At 40.7% G+C, this 10,366-nt stretch overlaps 1 protein-coding gene across 1 annotated transcript in view; it reads left to right on the top strand.

Annotated features, from left to right (window-relative positions):
• Positions 1–788: 788 nt before the first annotated feature.
• The window catches only part of NR1I2 (nuclear receptor subfamily 1 group I member 2), a 28,704-nt gene continuing 19,126 nt past the window's right edge, over positions 789–10,366 (top strand). Inside the window, exons 1-2 of the mRNA XM_072615750.1 lie at positions 789–901; positions 4,321–4,542. Of these exons, the coding sequence (XP_072471851.1) occupies positions 789–901; positions 4,321–4,542 (335 nt within the window). The remainder of the gene's footprint in view (positions 902–4,320; positions 4,543–10,366) is intronic.

Below are 10,366 nucleotides of genomic sequence, written 5' to 3'. Positions count from 1 at the left end.
CCATCTCCTTCTCCTGGCCTGCCTGTCTGAACTGCTTCACGTCTTCCACAGTTGTTTGTTCTTGGCCTTCCTACTCCCAGGAAGTGAGGACTCCCCAGGCCATCGTATTTTCTTCATAGGACTCCTTACTGGCTGGGGAAGTTAATTTTATTTTGCCTTGTGGTGTAACTAGGACGAGAATTATCTCTAATTTATGGATAGAGGGGTCTTAACATAACAAGGGAATGTGACTTGTCTGAGGCCAAACAGTGAATTTCTAGTGGAACCAAGACTAAAACCAGGTGTCCTAACTCTTGGGTCCACTAGCTCACATTGCCTCAGTAAGTAGATGACATGGTAATTGATCGTAAGGAGTTTATGATCCATAAAGGTATGTAGGGGTAAATGAAAGCCATGTCTCTGGGAAGCAAAATCATATACTCACAAGATACATTTAAGTTTAATTAATTAATCACTTGTCAATTAGTTAATTGATTAATCCATTAATCTAAGGACTTTACAAGTACTTTTAATTACAAGATTCTTTTAAGTTTAATTAATTAATCAGCATAATTAACACTGTCTCTTAGGCCTAGATAAAGAGCAAAACAATAAATCAAGCTCTGATTTATAGGGACTGCTGATATCTGAAGTATACAATGCCCATGCTGGAAACTGAAAGACTGACACTTTGGAAAATGGCTCCTGCAGATCCTTGAATGTAGCCCACCTACTAATCCTTTTTAATTCAGAAAATCTGGTCCTCATTATGTGAAACATGACAGGGTGCCATAGGAACAATCGTGTAGATGAGCAGTCGGTCAAATGACTTCACAGAGAAGTTTCATGGTTTTGCAGGGGGGAAACTGGGTGAGGGCGGGGAATTTGGTTATAATGCAATAGCATGTGCTTGTGCAACAGCGTTAGTCTGGGCCACTTCAGAGAAGGCCTGTCTGAAGTGGGGTCACTTTGAGTCATTGCCTGACCTCTGTCATTTGGTTTCATTTCTTGTAGGGCTTTTGAAGAACTCTATGACCTTGTTAAATGAAATATCTTGGTTGATAAAAAAAAATTTGCCACTTTTAAAGGGAAGACTACTCACTATGTGGGTCCTAGGTCTTAACACTGGATCTACCATTGATGATTTCGGTGACTTTTGGTAAAAGCTTCTTAATCTTATAATCTTAGTTTCCTGATTTATAAAAGGAGGGGTCAGGCTAAGGGATCTCTTAGGGTCCTTCTAATAGTCTGATTCCACAGAGTGTCCCAAAAGTCTGAGTGCATTTGGGGGACACTATTAACCTGTCAGACTGCATTAAGTCTTTGGAGACACACTGCATGACTATGATTTTGTGTTGGTGGTAGAAGTTTAATGTTTGACTGTCCTCCCTCCAAGACTCACCAAAAGATTCTTCTATGATATCATGAAATTTTTATGCCAACTTTTCTTACTGTTTAACACTAGGGGCTAACCTGGAAGGGTGGATAATCTGTTGTAAAGATGATAGGAGCACTCCCAGGATTGGTCAAAAAATCTCAGAATTCAATGTTTTTTAATTCTACATTTGTCATTTGGTGGATGAACTCTTCTCCCCAGCTTTTTGACTCTTAAAAATTTAATAAGCAAGGCATCTATGCTCAAAAATATTAGGCAGTACAAGAGTAAGCACACATCCTTGGGGGAGTCCACTGAGGACTTCTTTCCTTCCATGTTGGCATCAAACCATTAATACATCTACTCTTTGAGTTCAGTCTTCAAATTTCTAATTGTACTGTCATCTAGCCCACATCTCTCCTTTACAAGTACAGTATGCAACACCATGTCAGATGCTTTGCTAAAATAAAAATTTAATATTTATATTTAATATATTAAATCATTCCCCTGATCTACCAATTTAATAACTGACCAAAAAGAAAATTTGGTTAGTCAGATACTCTTAAGGAAGCCACACCAGTTCTTTGTGATCACTGCTTGCTTTTCTACATGTTTGCTACCCATCCCTTTAAAAATAGGTTCTACAATTTAGGCAAGAATTGACGTCAAGTTTACCAACCTATAGTTTACATATTCAGGGACAGAGGCTGGCAAGAAGCATGACCAATAACTAGTTTTTCTACATTATGTAGCTGTCTCTGCCAACTCTGATTAGTTCCTGCCAAGCTGCTACATATTAACTACTGATAAGCACCCAATTAGTAGAGATTTTCTGCCTAGAAAAAAGGACTGAGTACCAGGGTTGGGGTTTTTTTGGTTTGTTTTTAACAAACACACAGCAAGATTATAGGTATTAACAGCTTCCAAGCCTATAAAAACCAAATTAAGTTTCTAGGGGCTGTAGGTCCTTGCTTGAAAACTGTATTCTGATACTAAATAAAATTCTGAGATTTTCTGGCTCTGAAGTCAGGGAGAAAGATTAAGGCAACAGGCTAGAAATAATCCAGGGGTTTTAATAAAAAGAAGATGAATAGTTGAAATGGTAGAGAAGAGGTCTCAATTTCCATTTGCTATTTTTTTGTGAATTAGGAGTCCATTTCCTATCTCCTTTTTATAAAGTATTTTCTATGTACGTGATGCCAATGTTTCAAAAAATGAAGTAATTTTCTAATTGTTTTTAGAAAAAAGCAAATTCCGTCCTGGAGTGGACATTTCGGGACCTCTCACTTACTGATACTTGGATCTGAGGTCTTAGATATCCAATAAAGAAGTTGATCTGTTGCAAAGACCCTGTCTAGCATTGCAGACAATCAGCCCAGGAAGCTGTTTCTGCCCTTTCAGCAGGTAAATCTAAACAATTCAACTCTTTATCACTGTCAACCAACAGTTATGACTCCAAAAAACATGAGTAGTAACTTATTTTATTGCAAGAGAAAGCAGAAGGGCATACGTGCTGGGCCCCTCTTGTATAGAGTGCAAAGGAAACCAGTGATGCAGGCAGGGTCTTGAGTATCTCCATGCCTGGTGACCAACATGAAGTGCGAAACCTTAGTGTGAGACAGTACCATTCATTGAATACAGCTTCATAATGCTCAGACTTTCTGGGGTTTTCTAGGTTTGGCTCTGTTCTGGCCAGCCTGCACCCTAACTCAAGCATCTTGGCCTATGGTGCAGGCAGGATCTTGAGTATCTATCTCCATGCTCTGTTCTGGCCAGACTGCACCCTAACTCAAGCATCTTGGCCTCTGGTGCTTCACCTAATTTTCCCTCACATAAATCCTAAATTACACTTATCACTTCCACATCATGACTACCCCCATTGAAGTTTCAACATATTGGAGGTCAGCATAAGAAATTAAATGGGAATTCTGAGGGAGTTTGGCAGACACTGCCGATGACAAGGAAAAAGTTTAGAAACTCAGAAATGCACAAAATATTTAGTTTTGTATAATACAAATAAATTTTATCTTTTAATACCATAATAATTCAGTCCTCTCTGATATGAAGGGAGGGCCAAACATTTTATGTGGATTTTCCAGATGGGGGGGCATGCCCCAGATCCTCCACCATGTGGAAGGAAGGAATCATTGTGGTTTCCCTGTTTCCTGGGTAGAAAGTTTTAGCTTCAGCTCCCCTGGCCTATTCTTAGATTCAAGCCTTTGTTAGCTAACTTATCTTTGATAAGCAAATATACTTTGTTAATTGATGCTTTCCAAACTCAAACGGCCTGCTTTATGAAGCCCTGTTTTCTTCAGTAGTTTCTTTTCCTCTTTTCAGCCTCTCCCCAGCCCATCTCTCCACTCCTTAGCATTTGCTTCACTCATGCTTCCCACGCTCACAGCCTCTCTATTGTCACAAGACGTTTCTCCCAGCACTATTTTTTCCTTAGTTTCCTTTTCTGTGTAAAATCAGTAGGGGCAGAGGCAGACCCTTCACCTTCTTAATTTTCCTTTAGGAAATCATATGAGAACTTAGCCTTTGCTTGTATGATGCAAGAATCTACTGGAATGCTTTTCTAATAACAATCCTGCATTTCTGAGTTTCTAAACCTTTTCTGTATCATTTGCTGGCCTTTGTGTGTCATCTACAGTTTCTGCCAAACTCTCAAAAAATTCCCATTTGATTCCTTGTATTGACTCATGATCTATCTAAACCAATGTAGAGAAAGTCACAATGTGGGAGGGTTAACTCTACAATGTTAGTACCATTAAAATCTATGTTTTGTCCCATATGAGATCAGTGTTCACATTGCAACAGGGTATAATAAACCCCCCTACCCCCCCTTCCCCCCCCACAAAAAAGCTGGTGAATTAGGGGGTATTTGTTTGCAGACAGAAACAATTGAATACACCTGGCCTGGGAGATGATATGGCCCTTTTAGTTCACGTCATTGTTTATCCTTCTAGTTTCCAAGGCACAGGAATCAACCTGGAGGAGAGACACAGAGTGGGCTGGGGCCATGTTATCCTTCTGGAAGGTGAAAAAGAAACAGTCTCGGGTCCCTCTAGCAATGACCCCTCTACAGAAGAAGATGACGGGGAACCCAAAGTCTGCCGCGTGTGTGGAGACAGAGCAACTGGTTACCACTTCAATGTCATGACCTGTGAAGGGTGCAAGGGATTTTTCAGGTAGAGTGAATGTCCCTACACCAGTGATCATCTTTTCCCTGCTGACCTCATTGAAACAGAAAGCAACTAAGCTATGCCACAAACCGATCACATGACCCCATCTTTCAAATGGGGATGATCTATGAAGATATGACAATAGAATAGATGTGAAAGTGCTTTGAAAAATTAAGTTTAGAATTTTTTAAAAAATAAAAACTTTATTAAAAGTGTATTAATGTGTAACTCATGGCCCTAAAGTATCTGGGCTCAGACCAAGTGGGTGTGACCCTGGGGTCTGACACACAAAAAGATCATTTTCTCTTTCTCAGTTTATTGCAGGTATCCAGAGTTTATTCCAAGAAAATCTCCAAATATAGCCTGCCTTTTGCCTACGGTTTTCTAAAAGTAAATGATATGACCCCCAGCTCCCATATAAACACTTAAAGTAACAAATCCTTACAAGTGGAAGATGGCATTTCTTTCACCCCACTGCATATTTAGCGATGCAGGGACACAGGAGCCCATCAAAGATGAGAGAGAACACATAATGCATTCACAAGGTGGATTTGGAGTTGAGAAAGCTAAGTGGAAATCCTAACTCTGACATTTATATTAGCTGGGTGACTTAACCTCTCTGTGCTTCTACTTCCTCTCCTGAAAATGAGGGCGTTATACTTAATGATCTCTAGTGTCCCTCCCAGCTCCAAATCTGAGATCCTGTGACCCCTAAAAAGGAGCCGAACTTGTAGCTGCCAGTGAGGAAAAATTCACATTTAGAAGCAGTGGATGGAGAGCTGGGCCTGAAGTTAACAAGATCTGAGTTCAAATCCAGCCTCAGATACTTACTAGCTACATAGCCCTGGGCAAGTCACTTAACCTCTGTCTGTCTTAGTTTCCTGAATTGTAAAGTGGGAATAATAATAGGATTGTTATGAGAATAAAACAGGATATTTATAAAGCACTTAGCACAGCACCTGGCACATAGTCGGGGCGTTTGTTCCCTTCTGGTGAATCCCTCATTCTCCCAAAGGGTCTTATACAGTCCTCTGAAGTAACCCCTGCTGGTTGGATTCCCCTAAGAAAGCAAATAAGCGTTGGACTGTTGAACAAGACAGGCATCCTTCTTTCCATCAGACCTGCTCTGTCCAAAAAATTCACCATGATTGTGGGAAGGTATATGGAGAAGACAAGGAAGAAAAAGGACCAAGGTGCACCCTTCCCCTCCCCTTCCCTGGTAGCTTTAAACTTCCACCTCCATGGCTTTCACTATGGGACCACAGAGGGGATCTAAAGTGATGTTGCTTAGGAAATGCCCTCTTGTCTCCTGGAAAGTTTGTCTTCAAAAATCTCACCCTTGGTGCTGCCCAAGGAATCTCACTTCTCCAGCTGAAAATTTTTGAATAGGGGAGTGATACAGTCAGATGTATGCTTGAGCAATGTCTCAGATGGATTTAAAAGGAGAGACTAGATGCTAGGAGACCAGTTAGGAGCTTTTGCTCTAGCTCAGGCAAGAGGTAAGGAGCACTTAAATTAGGGGGTAAGCTATGTGAGGGAAGAGAAGAAGATGGATGGATATAAGGACTGTTGTGAAGAAAGAATCAGATGGAGTAACAAAGAAAGGGAGAAAGGAAGGAAGGAAGGAAGGAAGGAAGGAAGGAAGGAAGGAAGGAAGGAAGGAAGGAAGGAAGGAAGGAAGGAAGGAAGGAAGGAAGAAAAGAAGGAAAATACAACTCAGTTGTCTGTTATTGTTGATTTTTATAGCTTTCATAGCCTACAGTGTTTGATAAAAGATATCTCTGCCTTTGTAACAGTTCCCACTTGCAGTTCCTACCAGCAATAGCTGTCCAATTTAATCAATTTCATTTTTTTGGAATTCTTCTTTAATATTTACAAATAGGAAAAGGCATAATGTTCTAAACTAAATAAACATTTCCTTGTTATATTTTCCTCTGCAAAGAAATAGCTATGCTGCCTATAAATTTAAGCCTTTATTTTGGTTTTCTTGAATAACTCTTCCACCAGAAACTTACTCCAGTTCCCCAATGTGGGTTGGAGGGATTATACTGCCTCAGGAATACTTCTGTGGATAAGCCTGACTTCCAGGTCTCTCAGTTTTGAGGTTATCCATTAAGCAAATCCTGAGGCTGGCAATTCCCAGAACATTTCCTTTCTCTGACTAGAAACCTAGATTCTGGCATCATGCTAACTTGGAAATTAAAAACTTCCTACTTCTCAATCAATCAATGTGCAAGCATTTGTAAAGCACCTACTTACTATGTGCCCCATGCTCTAAATCCTAGGGATACCAAAAAAATCCTATGAAATAGTCCTTGTTCTCAAGAAGTTTACATTCTAGTGGAGGGATCCAAGTATTTATGTAAATATGCATAGAATAAATATAAAGAAAATCAGAAATAGTGTTAGTAGTTGGGGTAATCAGAAAAAGCTTCACATAGAAGGTGCCACTTAGGCTGCATCTTGAAGAAAGAGAGGGATTCCAGAAGGTGGAGGGGAGGAGGGAGTGCTTTCTAGGTATGGGAGACAGTTAATGCAAAGTCCCAGATATAAAATACCATATGTGAGGACAAGAGAAGTACAGTTTAGATGGATCCTATAATGTGGAAGGGGAATATATGGCCAATGAGCCTGGAAAGAGAGTTTGGGGCCAATTTGTGCAGGGCTTTAAAACCTAAACAGAAAAGGTTATATTTTAACACGGAGGCATCAGGAAGCCATGGGAGTTTACTCAGTATGGCGGTGACACGATCAGATCTCTGCTTTAGAAAAAAAATCATTCTGGCAGCTCAGTGGAGCATAGTCTGGATCTGTGAGAGGCTCAAGAAAGAGATGATGAAGATAGGAATGGCAAGATTTGACCATTGACTGGATAATGTTCAGGGTCTCCTGAATCTGTCTTTTTGAGTTGCCATGTTTTCCAGAAACACTGAACTCAAGTATGTAGGAGGCTCTGAATGTGTCAAGGATAAAGCCCCATCTGAGCTGACAATGAGTTGTTTGCAGCCCAAGCTGGACTCCCTGTATGTCCTTGGGAGTCAATACAGGTTCCAGTCAGTCTGGACTAGACTGAGAAATTGCTTGTGCAGCTGGGACCCTTGTAGATAAATGGACCATAATGTCTTCATGGTCCAGCAGTTCCCAAGGGGAAAGAATATGGCTTTTGCCATCACCTTGCTCCTCCCCATGGGGAAGGGTTTTGTCCTTTTACCATCTTTGCTATACTTTCCCCCCTCCAATGCTATGCCCCTTTAGGTGGAGATTTTTGGCATCTCTTCCTCCCTTTGTCCTACTGTTGTAAAAATGCAAACTTCTGTAGGAATTGTGAACTCTTTGGGTTCTACATGCATGTTCATTTTTCTTGTAATAAACCTAGTTTTCACATGTTTTATTTATGATTGACTATTGACAATACGTGGGGTGAGGGAGAGTGAGTTGAATATGACACCAAGATTCTAACCTGGGAGACTAGAAAAATGGTGGTACCTTCACAAGAAATAGTTGTACTGGGGAAAGGGAAGATAATGAGTTTTGTTTTGGGTATGTTGAGCTTTAAGTGTCTTTGGGATAGAAATCCCATTTGAAATGTCCAATAGGCAGTTGATGATGCAAGACCCAGAACAGAACTTTAGAAAAATACGCACATTCTCCAAATGTGTGATAAGAATCATGAGCCAGCAAAGGAGACTCAGGAGACCAAAGAGAGCAATATTCAAAAACTCAAAGAGAAGAGATTATATAGGAGGAAAGGTTGGTCAATGACATCAAAAGCAGCAGATGGGTGAAAAAGAATGAGGACCTAGAAAAAGCCATCAGATTTGGCAAGAAAGAGAACACTGGTAACGTTGGAGACAGTGGTTTTAGTTGAGTTATGAGGGTCAAAGCCAGATTGCAAAGTGGATGAAGAAGCCAGTAATCAATGAATAGATTGAAAGAGTATTAGAGAAAGAAGTCCAGAATGAAAGTGAGTCTATTCACAATGGAATGAGAATTTCAGAGGGCATGGTGGAAGGCGTGGGCAGACTTGGAGAGGGAGATGGATGGAGTAGTTTTAGGGGGAATAGGGACAAGAGAAGGAGAAGTGAGTTGAGAAGAGTGTGTTTCCATGTGGTCATTGATTCAGTAATACAGGCATACAGAAGAGTTCTAGGTAGCGGAACTTGTTAGTCATAGGGGTGATATGAAGAATAATGCTCACACTTGTTATTTTCTCCCAAGTCTTTCTTCCGTTGCTTTAATTTCTTTCCTCTCATTTCAGAAAAAAAATGTTCTCTTTAAATTTATATTCTCATTTGAAAAAATCAACTGTTGCATCATTTCTTCTAGGAATTCTAAATGATCTTTGAACCAAGATGTGTTTTCTTTGAGGTTTTGCTTGTAGCTCTTTTGGTTTGTGCCTTTGTTTTAGGGCTAGACTCTGTACACTTCTGTAGACTGTCAAGGCCTTGCTGCTAGGGTCGGAGCAATGAAACTGCAGCCCTGTTCTTCTCTCAGGGTCTGGCTCTGAGAATCTCCTCTCTCAGTTTATAGTTCCTGGGACTTCCCGCCCCCCCCCCCCCCCCCACTCCACCAGTTCCTGCTATAATCATTTAGTTTTTGTTCAGTTGTTTCAATTGGTTTTCATTCTTTGTGACCCCATTTGGGGTTTTCTTGGCAAAAATACTGGAGTGGTTTGCCATTACCTTCTCCAGCTCATTTTACAGATGAGGAAACTGAGGCAAATAGGGTTAAGTGACTTGCCCAGGGTCACACAGCTAGTAAGTCTCTGAGGCCAGATTTGAATTCAAGAAGATGAGTCTTTCTGATTCTAAGTCCTGGCATGTCATATACTGTGCCACCTAGATACTATATAATAATTTGCTAGTGGAATAAAAAAAAAAATTTGCTAATGGGCCAGATTTCTGCTCTTGTCCCAGACAGATGACCCACTGTTTTTTTTTCTTTTTCCTTAGTTTTCCAATTACTATTTACTTTGATGCTTATCTGAGATCTTTGTTGGAATAGTTGCTGAGAGAGCCAGGCTGCACTGATTTCTCTTCCTCTGCCATCTTGGCATCTCTGATCTCCTCAATGCTCAGTCTCAAAGGGCTGTTGCCTCAAACAAGGGGCAAAGGTGTGGGGGTATTTTCTAGTTGCTCCCTCCTGCTCCTATGATTCTCACATTTGATACAAGGTTTGGTTGCTGCTCTGAGCCTACTCTGTACTTCCACTGATACCCAGAGTTCTGAGCCTCTGAATTTATACTTCCAAAGCCTTTGGACCTATCTCATTCCAAATACTGTATAATATAGTGGAACATAAATTGAACTAGACTCTGCTAGTAAGTCTGACCTCTCATGGTCTATGTTATCTTGACTGCACAATAGGGATGTCATCTACTCTGTGTCCCAGGCAGGAGCTCTGAGCTCTGGTTCTAGCTGTGCCCACTTCTTACATGGCCTACTCATCTACTATTCTCTCCCTCTTTTCTTTTCCTGTCAGAACAAGACAAAGGTATGTGGTTATGTAATCTGTTGCCTTGACACATTACAAAGTCCCACAAATTTAAAGTTGTCTCAAAGTCCCAGGTAGTCTGCCTGTTCCTTCAGCCTTGGTAAAGGTAATTGATCTCTTAGCCTTTTTCTCCCTGCAGTGAAATGGAAGAATCCTGTTAGACTAATAGATTAATATACTTAGAGTAGTGAAGGGTAATAGGGGTAGGAGGGCTTTCCTTCCCTTCCCTCCCCTGACAATTCTGCCATGATCCCCAGTCCTTCATGGGGAGCTCATGGGGAATTGTCCTTTTCTGCGTCTATACCTGGGTTAAGGTTTCTCTCTCACCACTCCTTTA

The sequence above is a fragment of the Notamacropus eugenii genome, chromosome 5, assembly GCF_028372415.1.
Source record: "Notamacropus eugenii isolate mMacEug1 chromosome 5, mMacEug1.pri_v2, whole genome shotgun sequence".
Taxonomy (NCBI): domain Eukaryota; kingdom Metazoa; phylum Chordata; class Mammalia; order Diprotodontia; family Macropodidae; genus Notamacropus; species Notamacropus eugenii.
The sequence above is the reverse complement of the archived record's forward strand: the minus strand, read 5'-3'. Positions and strand labels throughout refer to the sequence as shown.